We start from the raw sequence: 19,385 nt of genomic DNA on the forward strand, positions 1-19,385 counted from the left end.
CGCGACTACAAAGGAACAGCAGAAACGAGGAATTCCATATCAAAGGCATTCCTACTGCTAGTACCTCTCAAAGACAAATCGTTGCAGTGAGCTTCCAATCTCTGTCCTTTCTGGTGTTGTGATATGTAGCATTTCTGATATTTATAAGTAAGCTTGGACTAAATATTACACCGCATAAAATACCCAGATAATACAAGTGCATTACTAAAAAGCCCAGCAACCTGCACTCGTAATGAGGATAATGCAGGCAACAGAATTAGCATCCATGCAAACATTTTTTCATTGAATGCTGAACACGCATAAATTCATTCCAGGACAGTCTGCACCTGAAAAGTGTGCTCACCCACTGCAGAAGAGACCAACCTCTCACCAAAGTTCAAGGAGAGCAACTTCCAGTGCAAGCAAGCCCAGCTGCCTCCAGACTCACAACCTCCCATGGCTGAGCTCGTTTCCCACAGTTCATAACCTACATTTGATAGTGCAGCATAATGCTGAATTCAAGCCTACTTTGCCTATTTGGAAGTAGGTAATCTGAATAAAATGAAATAACTTTTGCTCAGAAGGGAACTCTCTCAATTTTCCCCTCACAGCTGCATTTTCTGTTACTCAATTTCAAGGAAGCCAAAGTGACTGAGCACACCTGACCTAATCATTTAAAGGGCTCATATACGGCCTTCAATTTCTTCCTTGGGGACTGATGCTGTATCATATCTAGGAAGCAAAGAGGAATTTCCCATGTAAATTCTGAATAAACTTTTCCAGAAAGTGTATTTCAACTCCCATTTCTACCAAGGAAAAGGGTTAGTCGGGAAGACAATCTCGACGTATTTTGTGTTTTAGCTTTGTATATAGTCTACCTCCCATGAAGTTGCTAAGAGATACTTGTCAAAAACTGTATGTGAAACTCCAAGGAAACTAGGTAAACACAACTATATACCCCTGTAAATAAAGTGTCATGCATTCCTCAAGAATAATCCTTGAAATTAATTCTTTAAATTGTAACATGTTGCGCTTTTCCTTTCAAATACTGACTTCCCCTTTCCTCTCAAAGCATTTGTAATTTTTTGTTGTAGTTACAATTTTTTTCTTACAATTCACCAAGAGTTATCATAACAGTATATGAGTGCTTTTAACAATGCTTTATCACTACTTTAACCAGAAATCACACGTAACCCTAAACACCAATGATGGCCTTCAGAGAACAAATTTCAGCAGTCACTGAAATAAGGTGTCACCAACTTTCAAAGGCCACTACCTCAAGCTAGCCTGACTTAAACCCTTCCCAGTACTGTAGCCAACCTGTGAGAACTCCGTTACGGCATCTGAGCAAACAATAGATATTCTCTTGGCCAACTGAAGCACAGAATACACTGTGTGCATATATTACGTTAAGTGAGTAAAAGATGATGAAGAGAAGAAGACCACCTTTTCTCCTTTATAATGCCAACTTTATATGTAAATGTGTGTAAGGAATTTTAATGAGAGGTACACTTTAAACGTATTAAAATAAATTATGCAGGAAAGCAGCAGGAGAGCAAACAGATGTACAGATTCAAGGGTGACATGCTTAGTTTCACTTGATGAATGTTTGTTTTGTTGTTTTGAAAAATTAATGTAATGAAATATTTAAAGTGAACAAGAAACTTTAAAATTGACTTGGGGGATGGATTACTTCCTTACAAGGACAGGGTTTTATTACAGAAAATATGATGCCAGCATTTGAATCAGGACTCTATGAACAACCATTATGTTACTCCTGAAAGTAGTTTCAATTAGGGATGTCTTACAGACAGTGTGTTTCCAAACCACAGTATAACACCTCTTGTGGACCATGAAGTCAAGGAACAAAGTCTTCACAGTAAAATTATAGGGCGGTGTTTCTAAGCAAAAAGGTGGTGATGAGATAATTTTCAAAAGCTTCTGAGGGCTGACAGTTGCCCTACGGCCCACAAAATTCAGGATCATGGCTTTTACCTAATAGTGACAGTAATAATTCCAGAAACAGCACTGACATTTAATTATCTTTCTTTCGGGTACTTTGGCAAAGAAAGGAGTTAGAAAACGATGAGAATCCCTTCAAATTGTACTTCTGTTCTCTAAAGCATCTGTTTTCTTTTCTGCATCCTGATCTTCTGTTTCTTTTTGATCAGTGAAACTTTGTCTTTGAAAACTACCTTCCAGGTATTTAAAATTTGGGCATCCAAACCAAAAGGAGATCTGAAAACCAGGCAACAGGTTCTCAGCCTAGGCTCTGCAGCTTTCATCACCAAGAGCTGTAAGGGAGTCAAATGCTCGATTCCCCTCTGTAGCCTGTACTGCATATAGAGAAAAAGTAAGTATTAATCCTCTGATTGCTCAGCCTGGGGTCAAATCTCAGAATTATAAATAAGAGTGAGGTTGTAATGCCCAATGGAAAGTGACTGTGACTGAAGCAACAAACAGGAATTATTAACCTTGCCCTCAGCACCTCAGGGAATCAGAAAATTCTTATTATTTTCAAAGAGTAAGAATGTTCCTGAGAATATCCAGCCTCTCCTCCATGTGAAAATTGTTCATGAAGCAAGTAAAGAAGAACAGAGGAGGTTACAGTGACATAACTTGCATGTCGAGCCTTTGAAATGATAGCCTCGTGAGAAAGAACATGAATCAGAAGGATGCTTTGATTTTTGCCTTTTTTTTTTTCTTCTTAAAACAAAACAAAACAAAAAACCCCTCCCATTGTCCAGTACTTTGCTCTTTACCATTTAGAATGGCTGGTAGCCAAGAAATGCAAACTAACCATGTATGAGTGATGCAGCTGCAAGGTTGTTTTGCAAAAACAAAAGAACTTTTTGTGGCCTAGAAATGTTCCCCAATTCTAATCCATCTAAGAAGAGATCACTACCCAAAACAGCAACAGCAAAGAAAACCCTTCCGGCTAAAAAAAATAAATAAATCTAAATTGCATAATACGTGGAAGTTGCATTATTTTTATAACAATTTAACTTCAAGAATTATATGTGTATCTGATAGACACCGCTCCCCTCCCAGTATCTTGATTCCCTATACACAGGATCCACAAGCAGAACACATTTTCATGGTGGACTTTACCAAAGTATATTTTAGTTTCATGAAAATTCAATTAAACAACAGAGTGCAATTATCTGTTTACTGGCAAACAGGCAGTCCACATTAGTTCAGCTCTGCTTTGCTGAACTGTGTTCAACTGCTCAAAGCATTCAACTGTTTCATTATGAGATTTCATCAGACACCCCTGGCTCCAGCACCACGGCACAGAAAATGGGATGCACAATGCCTGCCGTTCTCCATAGTTTGGCTGATGTTGCTTAAAAGCCGCCCCTGCTCTCCACAGAAATGGTTTACAAGTATTTCAAAGGTTAGCTTAGCCTCGTATATGTATGGTTTATATTAGCCGTGTCTTATCTAGGCTGCTCCCCATCTCACTTGAGTCATTATGCCTAAAAATCAACAGTGATGGTATTTTATACTATATTAACCACACATAGCCTTACATCCTGGTGTAACTTCCCACCAGTGTGCACAAAGCCAGCCTGTCCCTGCATGGCCGAGCTGGCATCCACATGCTGATGGCACGCAGTACATCTGATTTAATTCCCATTTAAATGTGAAACTCCCGATGGAGCCAGAAAAAGCCTTGATCCTGGGAGATGTTTCAAGTGAGCTGACCCCCTTCTTGATGCAGGCTGATCTCAGATCTGAAATGTCATGCACAATTACCCTAAAGTCCTTGACTCTGAATCTCCAACTCCCAGCATTATGCAGGCTCTCTTTTTCCCCCTGACAACTTTCCAGGCTTGATCTGAGGAAACGACAAGGTTTGTCTTTCAGAAGCACTCACTAAAATGAGAGCCATGACTTAACATAGAAAAAAAATATATATAAAAAAAATTACTTTTTACAAATTAAGCAGCAGAATGAAGACTATTGGGAACAAAGAGTAATAATGCTTCGCAATGCAGGCAATCTGAAGATTTCCAGATCATTTTTTATTCAATCCATGGTGTGGGACCTCTCTAATTAGGATAAAAGCTCCATCTTAAGCATGCAGAGACCGATGTTATGCTGGGTTTTTATATTACACCAGTGTGTATATATATAGAAGGCTTCTATTGTGGTTCGCTATTAAAATTGTCTATTAAAGTTGCTATATATCGCTTGTGTTGGGATTTCAGGATATTGCTGTATCACTCTTCTAAAACACAATCCCACGTAATGTCAGATATCATTAAATAGGTAAATCAGGTATTAAAAAATTGAACCCTTCTCACATGGAGTATCTGAAGGAGCCTGGTCAGGGAGTATTGGACTCTGACAACATCTCAGAAGGAAGGAAAAACTGTTTTCTGTGGGCTGTTAAAACTATAGCTCTTCTAGTCTAGAACACAGAAACTATAGACTTGCCCCTGTTTTATTTTCACGCAATGACAAAACTAATGATCATAACAAAGACCACAGAGCAGATCAGAACCTTCTCTCAACTGAGCAGCAATAGCCATGGGAAAGCAGCTACGATGCTGTACAATGTCTACTCCCCGGCATCATCTGTCTGTTAGCTCACCAGCCCAAAGATATTCTCAGCACACTGTCATCTCACTGCACATGGAAATGAGCAAACAATTTAAAGGCAAATAGGAAAAAAAAAAAAAAGGCATTAGGAAAAAAAAATAAAAGAGGGGAAGTCTTTAACCAGGAAATTAAAACCAGGATCTAACAAAAGCCTTAAGCATGTTTCTAATTTTGGCAAAGGAGGAGACTCAGCATCTTAAAGGCTGTCTTTTTGTCTGGAGTAGTGCTTTGAGATTTCCAAACAGGCAACAACCAGTAAAAAAATTTAAACACACAGAAAAAAAGAATGAAATTGAAGAGAAAATAGCAAAAGAAAAACATATCAGGATGTCAAATGCAAAGGAATGTGCTGAGAATTGGCTGTTTTCAAGACTGATGCAACTTTTAAAAGCTAGCACGGAAGAGGAGGAACTGTTTTAAGTTGATAGATGCTTTGGAGTTCTGAACAAGAGAAAACAGGAAATACCTAAGGAATTGTTATTTTGATTTTGGCAGATATTAGGGACAGACCTTTAAAGTGCCACAAGAGCAAAAGGATATCCTCTTTGAAGGGAACATGAGTACTTTTCTAAGAGCTAAGCTCAATTGCTGAAGCCCGTAAAAAAGGATTGATGTGTGTGAATGTTAACATTCATGGCTCAATTCTCTATCCAGCTCAGCTGAGATCTAATTCCAAGAGACAGGTATTTCAGCACAAAAGCACATGCCAACAAATTAAAAGCAGTATCCAGATGGAAGATGCAGGCAGCAATTCTCTCAAAAAATCAGCACACAATAGGAAAATATCAGGAAAGTTAATTCCTTAAAAACGATTACCTAGAAAAACAGATTTATAATCTCTACAAACAAAATAAAACCCACCAAAACAAACACAATCTGACTTCAGGAGTTAATGAGCTTGAACTAAGATATAGGATTAAAAATCAGACTTCTTTGAGATCTGCTAGTGTAAAAATACAGAAGAGCTATGCACTAATTATTTTTATTATTCTTAGTTCTCCAAACTTGCCATGTGATACTAAGCAAATGTTCCCATCTTTGGCCTCACCGTCCCTATTGTAAAGAATGGCCAAAGACTATTTATTATATTGCCTTGTAAGTTAATTTATTTGTGAGATGCTCAAGTACTACGGACACTAAAGGAAATGGAAATAGATAAGAATATTGAACAAAACCACCACCGCCGTCACCAGCAGCAACAACAAAAAGTCCAAAGTAATCAAAGTATAAAAAGAACAGAACTGCTTTTAATGCAACTGGACATTGATATACCAGTATAAATTTGGTGATTCAGAGGAGTACAAGTGAGATAAATTGATTTTGATCTATCCAGAATGATGAACTTTATTTGTCTTTAAGAAAAAGATTCAAAGCCATCCTTTAAAACCTCAGCAGATGTTTTGCTCTTTCACATAGCTGCTCTTTGAAAGCAAGGCTCACACTGCTGTCCAGGACAAAAATCAAGCATGTTCTTAAAAATTTAGGAAGGGGAATTTAAGAATGTGCTGAAAAATCTTTCTGAACCAAGGTCATCAATGACTTTTCGGGAAAAAAAAAAAAAAAAAAGAGTTATACATATAATACACACAATCCTATGAAAATCAGCATGGATGAAAAATAGGCTTGTCAACAATCCTGGCATGACAGGTGGGACCAGAATTTAAATCTTCCCAGGTAGCCTGTATCTAAATCTACAGAAATCAACAATGCAAGGCATATCAAGGAACATCCAGTCAACATCTTTCACATGTATCAGAGCTCAAAAAGCCCAAGCAAAACAGACAACGCAAGATGAGTAGCTGTCATACAGATTTAGCTCCAATGATACTAACTTGTTATCAAAAGAGGTTATCAGACAACAGAAGGTTTCTCCTGTCTAATCTGTCACAGCATAAAACATTAAGCAATTCTGACTGCACTGGGAAAGAGACAGCAAAGGATCCTCTCTAGGTCCAAGCCACCAGCACCCAGTCGAGCCCAGTGTAGAGGAATCTGTGCCATCAGCAGGAAAACTCTTCCTTTGGGAGTGGGTAAATGACAAGCTGCAGACGGTGTCTGATCTAGTGCTGCAGGCACAGGACATGCAGATGCAGGACTGCATTTACAAGACGTTCAGTGCAGCTGAGGCTGCTCAAAACCCATGGAGGAAATTTTTGAAATGTTGGCATAAAAAAGGTGGTGACAGCAAGGCAACGCTAGCTGCGGGGTAGACACACTGCACCAAACCTGCCGGGAGCTGGGAAGAGCAAGAAACAACCATTTTTGTAACCAAGACACTCCCTCTAAGATGCTCAGCAACAAGGAAAGCGAGATGCAGTCAGCTGTTCTTCCAGTAGTTGCTTGTGCAGGTTAAACCTGATGTTAGTCTTTCTCTGTCACATCTGCCTTGGATGGTGTACGTAAATCGTTGACGGACCCATAGCTGAAATCTGTCAGCAGTGTGGGATAACTGAGTTATTCTGATTTCTTGACTGCAGTGTGTAAGTTCTGACAGCCACTTTTAATTTTAGTAAATGTGCTCATGCTGCCTAAAGCCTTTCACAGTGCCTCCTCAGGGCTCCCTTACAGTCTTCAGATTGAGACTGAACTGCTGAGGATTCATTGTGTCCCTAGAAAAAGGGCTAGATGACGACATTTTGCACAGCAGTTGCTGTTAGTCTCTACCTGTATCGCCTCTTCTGCAGAACGTTAAAAACATGACAATAAAGATAATTAAGTTTGTGGGTTTTATTAGGAGATGTGCAGCAACCAGGCAGAAAGGTTTTCATGTTCGCTGCTAGGTACAGGACCCGATGCATGAGAAACGGTAATGAGACACCAAATTAGCCATTGATTCAGCTCTGCCAGTGGTGGCTGAAAACCATTATGTGGTGACTGCTCTGTTTTGGGGGTCTGTTTGAAGTACGCTGGTGGTCCTCGTGTACTTCCTAGGAGACAAACATCTGCTGAACAAAACCCACTATCAAAATCAATATATTTAGCATCTTTTTCAAATGCTCAATTTAAAGGAAGGGTGGATCTTTTTCCTCATCCTGAGAGCTGATCTTTCTTGTGTGACAAATAGAAGCTTTCAGCTTCCAAATTGTTTTTATGGGATAAAGAAAGAGTTTTATTTCCCAGGTCTGACAGTCTGGCTCAGTGTATTCATTTTCATACAGTTGGTAATATTAGCTTTAATAGTCGATAGTTTCAACTATGCCTAAAAAAATTCAAAACCTAAGTACCCGTGCAGTTTAATGGGACTGAGGTACCTCTCACTCAAATAACTTTAATAATGTCCATGGTGTTAGATTAGGAACAGATACTGGAGGAGTAGCATGGAGCCCACTTACTAAATGTGCCTCCTGTCCATCACTGCTCTGACATTCAAAAAGACTTTCTGGAACCAAAGACCATGCAAAATAGTCAGGACAGGAGAATTCAGAGTCAGTCCTCCTGTTGCACTCATTTTTAAGGGTGCTGAACATTTTTTTTGTTTTGTTTTGCCAAATCCAGCAAGCGAATTGGTAAATGAGCAACATCTTGAGGAAAATAAAACAAAATAAACCTTTGAAATTGAACTTCAGACATGCTCCAGCATCTTCAAAATTTTCCATCTTGAACTGTTACTGTCCCATCTACATTTTCTATTTTTTTAGCACTGAAACTAAATCTCCGTTTGGGTGAAATGGCTGTTACACTATACTGAAACCAGTCACCTAGGTCACGAGATATACAAAAGGTCAATATTTGGTTAAAATTATGGGCAGGCAAAATATGTCCTTATATAAATGAAAAACTGTCTACCAATATCTCACAAAAAGTGCATTTAGGATACCTAATGACTATTCTTTACGTTCATTATATGTGGTATGCTGAAACATAGATAGCACTTATATGGAAAAGAAAAAGCTGCCCAGACCAAACCTGCATCCATCACACAACACCTGTTGGAACCTAAGGAATTGGGAAGTTTCTTGGTGCTGCCTCTCACATGCAGGGAGAATACTCTCTGCTGTTACAGAATCCAACCCAATTTTCCCTGGTTTATATCAGAGCCACCAGCCCTCAGGGCTAGTCTGAAATAAGATAAATTGGAGGTGAGAATAACCAATGACATCAACTCCTGCATCAGTGAAAGACAGACTCTCACAATATATTTACTCCTATGCTAGCAGGGTTCTTTTGAAAATCCCAAATGTTGGGGCTTTCATTACACTGTAATGTAAAACTCAGTTGATGGAGAATTGCCTGAGGGAGAGCACACTGGAAAGCAGATACTCATGGTGCTTCTATACTGGGTGAGCTTGGAGGTGGTAATTTGGACAAGGACAGACAGTAGGCTGCTGGGTCACATTTTCTTAACTTGAATAGGTACAAAACATTCTTTAAAACTTTACGAATAACTGTTATGAACTACAAAACTTAATGTTCAATGACAAAGTTTAGATATTTACATAAAGAGAGAAAGAAAGAAAAAAAGCCAGTGAAAAAATAAGACTCAGATTCAGTCAATTCAGTGTAATCAGTAACCTAATTGCAGAAGAGGCTGACTGTATTCAGTAAGGTAATAGCGTAAGTAAAGAGCCACGCACAAAAACTGAAATATTTTCTGTTAATAGTTGGGGCGGGGGGGAATTCCTGTTATTTTTAAGAGAAAAGTCTTACATGGAATAAAGCTGGCAAAACTTGGCTTGGAAAGTATTTTCTCATACAGTATCAATGCAATAGTAAAATTAAATTACTCTTTTCCTCCCTCCTCTCTCATTTTTTGGTTTCTTTTTAATTTGCTGAATAGTAGCAATTCTGGAAATACTATACATAATCAAGGGATTATATATGGAGTGGTGGTGGAAATGGTACATACAAAATGCTGTTTTAATGAGCTTTAAGAAAAAGGATAAATGCAGAATCAGTCAACCAGCACCTTTCCCCTCCCTCTTGAAGTTTCCTACGTTGTAGAAGGTAAATTGCAGGCACATCATAGACACTAAAGCAGTCATAGTAAAATGAAGGCTCTTTTGCCCCTCTTTCAAGTTCCTCTGATTGAACCTGGGAAAGGCCTTTCTATGATGTTGTGATCAAACACTGCCATTCAAACAAGAAAGACTAACAGAAATGGCCAAGAAATGGGGCTTGTTCAGCTGCTAAAGACTGCTGACCATCATAATGACATTGTTGTTGGGACAAAAAAAAATCCAATAAAATGTTAGACTCCTGCTTTCCTAGTGCTTTTATGATGAATTGCTTTTCTCTGTTGTGCAGTACTATTTTAGGAGGGAAAAAGGGAGAGATGGTCTTCAACTATGCAAGAGGTTCCTGGTATTCAAAACATATGGAAACTACTGTTGTGATACTGCTCATCTTATTTTGTCTAAATGAACCAAAAAGGGAAAGCTTTTCACACACTACTTCACAGATGTCATGCCCCTTCATGCTCTCAGGGTAGAAGCCAGTTATCGATGCTCCTCTGGCAGCAAAGAAAAGGTTTATGTTTTGAAGGATTCAGGATGCAGAGTGTTTCTACTTGTATACTGTTGAGCTTCAACAAACCTTTTTTTCTTCAGTTTAGCTGGAATTTACACGGCAAAGGCTCAGGCTGAAACCTTGACTGAAACTTCTCCATACTTTAGATTTCAAAACATTTAATGTGAAGTGAAAGCTATTGGAAAAGTGTGAGTGAAGGGAGAAGGAGGAGGAAAGAAAGAAATTTTTCTATAAAGGGAAATCATTCCCCTTGGTAATAAATAAATAAATAAAAAGAACATTTAAACCACTTGCTAGATATTATTGAGCATAACACACCATTAGCTCAAGAGGTTAGTCTGTGCTCAGCTAGATTGATGCCCTGCTCAAGTTAGCTTTTTAAACGAGTTTTAAACTAGTTGGCTCAGGTGTGACAATGCTATATTGCAGCAGGAGGGCCTGCAAAGCAGATGTATTCCATCATTTAAAGTATCCTGAAGGGACTAATAAAGTAATGCAGGAGGGGAAAAAGCAGGAGGAGTTATGCCAACGGGAAGAAACAGGAGGAGTTGTGCCGCTGCTGGCCAGAGTTGATGCAAATGCAGAATTCCTCCCTGAAATCTGAATCATGTACAAATGACTTTACAATGTTCCACATTGTTTCATGCTCTGATTTGCATGTTTTTATTTGTTTGTTTTGCCTTGTTTTAAATTGCCAGCCCTTTAGACCTAAACAATCTGAAATTCAAGCTGTGAATCTTTCTGGCTCATAAATTTCGCCTGCTCTAACACCTGCGCAACTCGTCTGTCTGGTCTTGGATTTCACAAGAGCATCCAAGGAACAGCACTGTCTCTGGACCAGAAACTTGCCGGCATTTCTGCTGCTGACGTACAAGCATGACAGAACTCAGTGCACCTGCTCTCAGCTGCGTTGGTTCCACAGCAGTAACATATAGAAGGGTCTGCTTTGTTCATCAGCAGATACATCTGTCTTTGCATATAAATGGAACAGATTTGCTGAATTAGAAGATTTACATAGTCACTCTTCAAAGCAAAAACTCACTTTGAGGTAAAAAGAAAAATGTATATATTAAAATGACTTCAGATAAACTGTGACACAGTTCATTACCACTAGATATTACAAATAACAAGAGAATGCAACTCTCCATTTATGTTGCAGACTTCTGGAAATATTAGGAAAGATATGACAAGTGATACTGTGACAGAAAAAAAAAAGGAATGATTTTTTCTCATTTATATACCATATTGTTCTCTAACTTCAGTCTTACAAACCAACCCAAAGTTCTTAATCCAAACTGCAGTAATGCTGTTTTGTACATCACAACCTGAATTTCTGCAATACCACAGACAAACTGATCTTACACATTTTTGCTATGTCCAGTTACAAAATAATAATAATAATAATAATAAATGAAATGATTTCTCATTAATTATACAGCCAGATTACAAAAGTCAACATTTTACAATAAGGTTATTTAAAATACTAAACCATATGGTTCTTTTCCTTAGAACTTACAGACAAGTACCAGCATAAATAAAACACACAAACAACAACAAAAATGTGCCATGTCAGATTTTCTAAGACCTTCCCCATCATCATCATCTTTACGTATTTCTGGAAAATCAAGCCCTAGACAAAGTTGGCACTAAGTCTTTTCTCCAACAAATTTCCTGAAGAGTACAAACTATGTGATTTGGCACTGATGCACACCTCCTAATGTCCAAAATACAAATTGAACCGACTCATGTTCATCCAAGAAATAAATGCTTACCTGCTATTCAGGTGGTTGTTGGGTAGACATCTAATTCTGTATCATGCTAACCAAAGGGAGTCATGCTTGAGCTAAATTGAAATAAGATGTAGTACTAAGCAGATAGGTGATTTTTTTTTCCTTTTTCTTTTTTTTTTTTTTTCCTAAACAGTATCCCTTTGTCTTTAAAGAATACAAAATCTTCAAATTATAAGAAATTTAACAGATTTGAATGGATCTTTGCAGCAAGACATGGAAATAAGTGATATTAAACCAGAACCACTTACCCAAATGTCAGGTCAGCAAAAACAACTGGTTATTTAAACATAACTCTGGGAAAATGAAAAAAAAAAAAGAAAGGAGCTAAAGATGGAGAAACCTCTGTTGTTCAGTGATCAGAAATGGTGTACTTCACATTTGAAATTCTCAAGAATGTGGCATGAAGCAACACAACTATTCACTGACTTTTAAATTCTGTCTTTGAAACGAAGGAGATGGTTCAAGAAACACTCAATTTCAGTTGAAGTCATAAAACATTGCACATCTATGGCTGAAGAGTCAATTCAAATGGGATTAAGGACAAGCCCTACTTGGCTGAGCTCTAGAGAGAGGGCAAAGCCAAGAGCCTCTGCTGGCATTGCATGACAGTCACAGCTCTAAATGGGAGAACAAAAAATGAAGCACTGGTGAGGCTGGCCATACCACACATACCTGCACAAGCCACAGGACAAAGCCACAGAGACCAAACTAGGGAAGTGCTGTCTAAACAGATGGTTTTCCATTTTCTACTAATTCTGCACCCATCCTATCGTTTCTTGGGAGAAAGTCCGTCTTTACGACCATCTCCTACAAAGTCTATGTGATTTTAACTCTTATGCAACGTCTGAGCAATCAAACTGTATTTCCCCAGGAACACACTGTTCTCCATATGCCACCGGGCACCTCCTAACATCCAACACAACTTGGGCAAGGGGTCCACAGAGCCCATTCTGCACCGAGCAGTTTCCCATAGATACCTGAGTGGGGGACTGCTGCCTGCACACTGCTGAGGACATGGGGAGCACCTGGGTTGAAAAGCAGAATGAGTTACAGTGATCTCATGGTCATCACCAGGACTCGGAGAGGACAATAACAGAAGTTATTAAAGACTTAAACAGTCACAGATGAAGACTGTTTATTTATTATCAACTGACAGAAATCAAAAGGATGTTTATAGGGTTTGAGATGTAAAAGAGATTTCAGCTAACAATGAGCTGAGCACGTGCACTTACAGAGCAGAGAAAGGGAAAGATAACAGCGATTCCATAAAAAATGACAGCCAGGAATTGGAGACAGGATAAAGAAACAGAAAATTTGTTTAACAGTTATTTTACAGAAGTCTTTACAAGGATCATATTTCTGATATAGTAGGGAAGGATTTATTTATTGAACTCAGCAGATAACAATGAAAATATTTATAAAACTGAATTCTTAGAAGGTAGATAATGTAACGGATCCAGATAACATTAATATCATATATGTTAAAGGAAATGAAGATACAAATGAGGGAAATAAATTTTATTTTTCTGAACACAGATCTTTTCTGAGGATAACAATGTAGATAATCCTCTTTTTAAACCAGCTCCACAGAGTATTACCAGTATGAAACTCGGCAGAATGCAGTTTATTCAAAGTTCTCTGTAGCACGCAATTGTTTTAAGCTAACTATAAACCAGTATCTAGTTTCTACCTTTGTCTCTTGTTCTGTCACGTCTAAAATGTCAAATACATATCCATATATGCACAGAGAGAGAGAGAGAAAGACACGGATATTTATGGTAATGCATTACTTACCTTGATAAAGTGATGAAAAGTCCCCCGTAAAACAATTTTAGAATAGTTTTTCAGTGGTTATTCATATAAATCAAGAGACATAAATGACCAAAAAGTTAAAGAAGCAAATTAAGATAAAAGGGCTAAGAAGTTATCAAATAACACATTTTAAGTTCATTCATTCAAAAAAAAAAAAAAAATTACAGTGTCAATAATGACAAACAATATATCATTTGTTCACCCAATAAGAAGACAAATAGCTTAAAATTTTGCTTTTATCCATTGCACAATTAACCCTCAACTGGATTATTTTTAGTTCTTAGTTCTAGTATTTACTCTTGGTCATGATCTCCTAGAAAATACATTGCTCTTAAATATGTAACTCCATGTTCTAAGTCTGCCTCTCTGAGGCAAAGATTAAACATTTGAATTTACTCTTTGACTTTAGAGAATCCAGGAGATGACCCTAGAGAAATACTGAAACTAATGAGAGAGGTAGAAAATACCTCTTCCTTCTGGTGAAACAAGTCCACAGAAATGTAGTGCTTTGGCCCTACTGAAGAGAAAAATGCATGACCAATAATGATCATTATTTACAGAAAGATCTTGCTACCTGAGGTATTTGCAAATACATCTGTATTGTTGAAAATAAATTCTTTCTATTTAAGAATTGCTGCTCTAGTAATAGTCCCATAATGCCACAGTCACTTTTTACTAGTAGGGTTCTTAACCTACATGAATATATATATAAAGATACATATAACACTTCCCACCTCTTTCTGTTTATCCCGTATTTATAACCTAGCAGAAAAAGTAGTAGTAAAAGCCACACAGAACCACTCTGAAAGAGGAATATTCTTGAGTATACACTGTATTCATGTGTCTCACTTCCTTGAAATTTTCGCTGAGATAGGAATTGGCCAAATGGCCTCTGACAATCAAAAGTATTTACAAAGCAAATGAAATTTAGGAAGTACTATAATTACTAGAAAATGCTGTGAGGGAGCATAATGGATGTATCAGCAGAGGATAATTACCACAACTGATGCATGTTCCTGTGAAATTCCAGAGAGGGAAGTAAGAACTTGTTAAGCCATTGAATTTATTCAAAAAGAGATTTTTTATTTTTTATTTTTTTTTTAAGACATCCAGGTATACTGGGAGCTGAACAGTTCAAAAACTCTATGAGGAATCTGTACTCAACGCTTGCCCATCCAAGTAGAAATTAGGTTGTTACTGATGAAAAAAACAGGCATTTTTACTTCAATTCAGTCATTGAAAAATATGATAGATTAGCAAGTTTTCATATCAAAGTTCTCCTATTCACCAACAAAAAGAGATGCAGCATTGGAAGGCCAAGGGCAAGCTACCTTCATCATTAATAGTGTTCTTCGCGTTTTGATTAAGATGTAGAGTGCTATAGTCTGATGTATTCATCTGCTGACTTCTCTTTCAGAGGGGCAATAAAGGGCCTAAACAATTAGTTTCAAGTGGGGCTCTACTCTCTATTAAAAAAAAAAAAATAAAGAAAAAAAAAAGAAGAAAAAAAAAAGAGGCCTAGTAGGCCCTGGTCAATTTACCTCAGAGAAGCTCTGCTAATAAAGAAGAAAAGAAAAAACAAACAGAAAAAAAGATATATATCAACCAAAGCTACTCAGACTATTTATGAATTTCACATGGAATCTGCTGAGTGCTGATGTTTTGCAGATTTCTCAAGACAAATGCTCTTTCTCTGTCTGGGAGTAATGGAAAGATATTAACTAATTATTTATGGGACAACCAATTAGCTTGCGCTGTATATCTAAGACTGAACATCATGAAATGCCTATTAGTTGAGCAAGCAGGACAGTGTAGCAATTCCCTTCGGAATGGAGCGAAGCCAAGCAGTTGAACAGAGAAGCACCCTTAGTGAGAATAATTCACTAATACGGATGTAATACTGCTCAGTTTACCTAGACATTGCACATCTGACTAGTAAACCGTTTAGAGTGCCAGAAAATAACCCTTGCACTGTCACTGTCTTGAAGCAGAGCAGCCTGGAGCTGCAACTGCTCGGCTGTACAGTTTTTGCCATACAAAACAGACAACAGACGGTAGCTGAAGTTAGAAAGTCAACAAGGAATTATACCGTTTTGTCTCATGCAGGGACAGAATACAGAGCCCTCAGAGTGCCCTGTGTGTCCTCCTTTTCTTGCAGAAGCAACACAGTTTTACTCTTTCCTGATGTATTATTAGTCAAGGCCAGCAAAGATGTGTGACTCCTGGCTCTGCTCAAATGCTCACATACGTAACAGTTACTCTCCTCTGGAGAGTGAAAAAGCAAGCAAACAAACAAACCAACCAATAAATTTACATTTAGTTGGAAGGAAACAGTAGTTGAGAAAGTACTTGGTATTCAAAACAAATGTCTGACATAGACCTGCAAGAGGATATAATACAGGCCCACAGGTTTTTCATTGTGAAAGGCAGAGCTGCTGTGGTGCCCAGTCTTTCTGACAGGCTGCTCAGCATCACATGAAGGTTATTCCAGTCTTTTTTTGATTGTGACTTGACAACCAGGCACAACCACCCCACGACATATGAACATTTTACCCTACAGTAAATGCGCACACAAATATATATCCCACTGTCTCACCAGCATCACATCTCAGGGAACTCAACTGGGGAATGCTGCCAAAACGGTTTGTCTGCTCCATAACCCCACTGCCTCAGGGAGCAGAGTAACACAAACGGCCTGCAGCCAGGTCAATTTCTTTTCTTATGGGCCTCATCCAACCTGTTACGAGACAGCAAGCCTGAACCAAAATGTGAGAGCTTAGGCGAGGTATGTGGACAAAAAATTAAGACACTTGCATTTCAGTGGTAGGCCTGAAAGAAATCCATCTGAATATCCACAATCAATTCAATTTAACCCTAAAAGGATTGATTAGTTTTCTCTCACAGTAAGATCATGTCTTGAGCAGTAGAGGTTAATAACAGATTGCATTGCATACTTCTACTAATGTTCTCTGGTTCCTCATTTTTTAACTGAAATCCATAAAGAGGTCACGGCAATAACTAAAGATGATTTTCTTTCTATGCCAATTATTGAGATGCTGGGAGGATAATTTTCAGACTCTGAGTGTGATTTTCCAGGAGACTCGATTCTCTTTCCTTTTCCATGCTGGAAGATAAGCAACTGCCAGGAGGGGGATAAAGCAAGATGCTTTGCTGAAATGTTTAAATACAGGTGCATAATACAGAAGTATAAACTAAACAGAAGCTCTATGGGAAACTACATTAAGAAGAAGAAAATTGAACTGACTGCTTTTTGCAGTGGTCAAAGGTAAATAATATGAGTGGCCAGTATCACTTCAATCGACCCAACTACTCAAGTGATCATGTTCATTCTCTGGCTTCTGAAGAAGAAGGTAAATGAATATGAGAAATCTTTTAAATATAGATCTGAAGAGTGCCTTAATCTAATAACGAGGTGCAAATATTATCTTTTATGTGGACCAATACACTATGACGATTTGTAATTTTCTGTGTTTGGAGCTACAAAATCTGTCCTCCAAAAACTGAGGACAAAAAGGGATAGATATCTAGTGCACAGCTGAGTGAGCTCAGTTACTGGTTTGCCCCATGCTGCATTATACTTTACCTGCATCTAAATGGCACTCAGGTAAATGAACACTTAAAATAGTCACTTCCCAGGTCATCCTTGCAACTAAATACCGTGTGAGCACAGCAATCAAGAGAAAAACATATCAGAGAAACTTATAACCATTAAAATCAAATTTCACTGTATCTCTTGGAACGTGAATAAGTACTCTGTCTTATCAAGACTCCTATTTTGATGTCCCACATCACTTTTGTTGAACACCCAGCATATTCCTGACTGAAAGATCATTTAAAAAAAAGTAAAAATAATATAAAATATAATAAAGTAAAATAAAATAAAATAATCGCTTTCAACTTCTAGCTTTCACTCTTTATCATGTAGTTCTTTTTGTTTCTGGCACTGTAAAAATATTCTGCTTTATTTCTGGCTCACGGTATCTGTCCTCTCTAACACAACTGGGAATGTGACCATGGAGCATGCAGGATTCTAATGATGAAACTGCTCTTCCCAAATCCTTGCTATTCACACTCTTTCCATTGGGTGTTGCTATGATATTAAACAGATTACTATTGTGACCTAATGTATGCACACAGAAAAAGCATGCCAACGGCTTAAGGTCTCCTCCACCTGTGCTGCTTTACTCTTTGTTCTATGCAGCCTGAGTCTGTTGCAGTTCGCACAAATAACATACATTAGCTGGTATTAAGAAAATCTGTCAGTGACTTCTTTTGAAAAAGAGGGCCATAAAATTGAGTCTTCCAGCTTGCACTAAAAGTTTTATACTCTTTCATGAAGGTGATTTGACTAAAATTTATATGTACATTGCAGCATACAATTACTGTACACAGTAGTTGTGCAGATGGCTCTCTTTTAATTAGAGAATTTAGTGCATCTTCTGCATAAAGAACCAGGCGAGGAATAAGAAGGAATTCAATGAAAGTAACCAAAAAAGGAAATAGTATAATGAAAATTAAAAAAAAAAAAAAAGTAGAGAATTACTTAGGACATAGTTCGTGCAAGGATTTTAAGCTCATTTAATGCTAGGAACTCCAAGTAGCTCTTTAAACAATTTGAGGGAGAAGTCTTCACAGATCTGTGGCTTCAGGGAGGTCTTGTCACACCGTAAGATTCAGGCACCTGATCACTAAACTTTGCACAGCTGATGACCATAAACATGACAGCTGAAGATTTCAAAAACAAGATACAGGCTAGGACTGTGTTTTTGACATGGCAGGGACATACCACACATATTTGATGGATATCATCAGAAAATGGCAGGGTTTCATTAAGCCATTGCAAGTACAAATGGTATAAAATCACTTCATATTTGAAATATCCTCAGTTAGTATTAAAAGCTGCTGCTGTTGATACTAATAACTGTAAAGAACAGAAAGCTACTACAACCTGAAATTCTGGCCATTTTATAACCTATAATGCAGTTGCTGGTCTAGTTATATTCCTAGGTTGTTAGAAAAGCACTGGCATTTACCTGTGTGTTCTTTGCTCAAATTGGAAAAAGTCACACACAATATACACATTAAAAAAGGGAGAAACAGCAAGACAATATGATTTTTATGTGTACTTAAATTTACAACCGTCAGACATAAATGTTTGAATAATATAAAATTGGGCAGAGAAGAAATTGTTATGGGTCAAAAATGATTGGCTTCAACCAGGCAAACTGTATGCCCTCTCAGCAACCAGTGATGTGAGTCCCTCTCAACACACATTCCAGCATTTCTGTATTCTAAACTCTTCGGTAAATTTTAAATATCATAACGATGGCTACACTTACCTGGTAGACCAGGTGGGGTTTTCAGATATTTGCCATTAAAATGTTGAATTACTACTTCACATTTTTCTGTAGACTCCATTCTGGAAAAGAGAAGAGGGTGGGATGAGGGTAGAGGCAATATGTGTTACTAAACTGTTACGAAAGTGCTCAGTCAGCAAAAACAAAAAGGAATAAAGAAGAAGAAAAAAAAAAAAAAGGACAAGCACAGATGCTGAGAGAAATCTTCAAAGCTGTTCTTGCTGACTTCTGCAGAGAAACTGGTTGAGCTCGTTACAGTACAGCGTGGCTTGCAAGGAGGACCTGCCACCCTCAAAGCCTGCAGCTGTGTTCCTGGCTGTGTGCGAGCTGCTGCAGTGTCAGTGAGCAGCTC

General features: G+C 38.0%; 1 protein-coding gene across 17 annotated transcripts in view; it reads right to left on the bottom strand.

Moving 5' to 3' along the window:
- The window catches only part of RBMS3 (RNA binding motif single stranded interacting protein 3), a 695,185-nt gene that overhangs the window by 124,861 nt on the left and 550,939 nt on the right, over positions 1-19,385 (bottom strand). For all 17 annotated transcript variants that reach the window (XM_038175453.2, XM_038175454.2, XM_038175452.2 and 14 more), the window contains one exon: positions 19,016-19,095. In XM_038175453.2, coding sequence (XP_038031381.1) covers positions 19,016-19,095 — 80 coding nt within the window. The remainder of the gene's footprint in view (positions 1-19,015; positions 19,096-19,385) is intronic.

Source organism: Anas platyrhynchos, chromosome 2, assembly GCF_047663525.1.
Source record: "Anas platyrhynchos isolate ZD024472 breed Pekin duck chromosome 2, IASCAAS_PekinDuck_T2T, whole genome shotgun sequence".
Classification (NCBI taxonomy): Eukaryota; Metazoa; Chordata; class Aves; order Anseriformes; family Anatidae; genus Anas; species Anas platyrhynchos.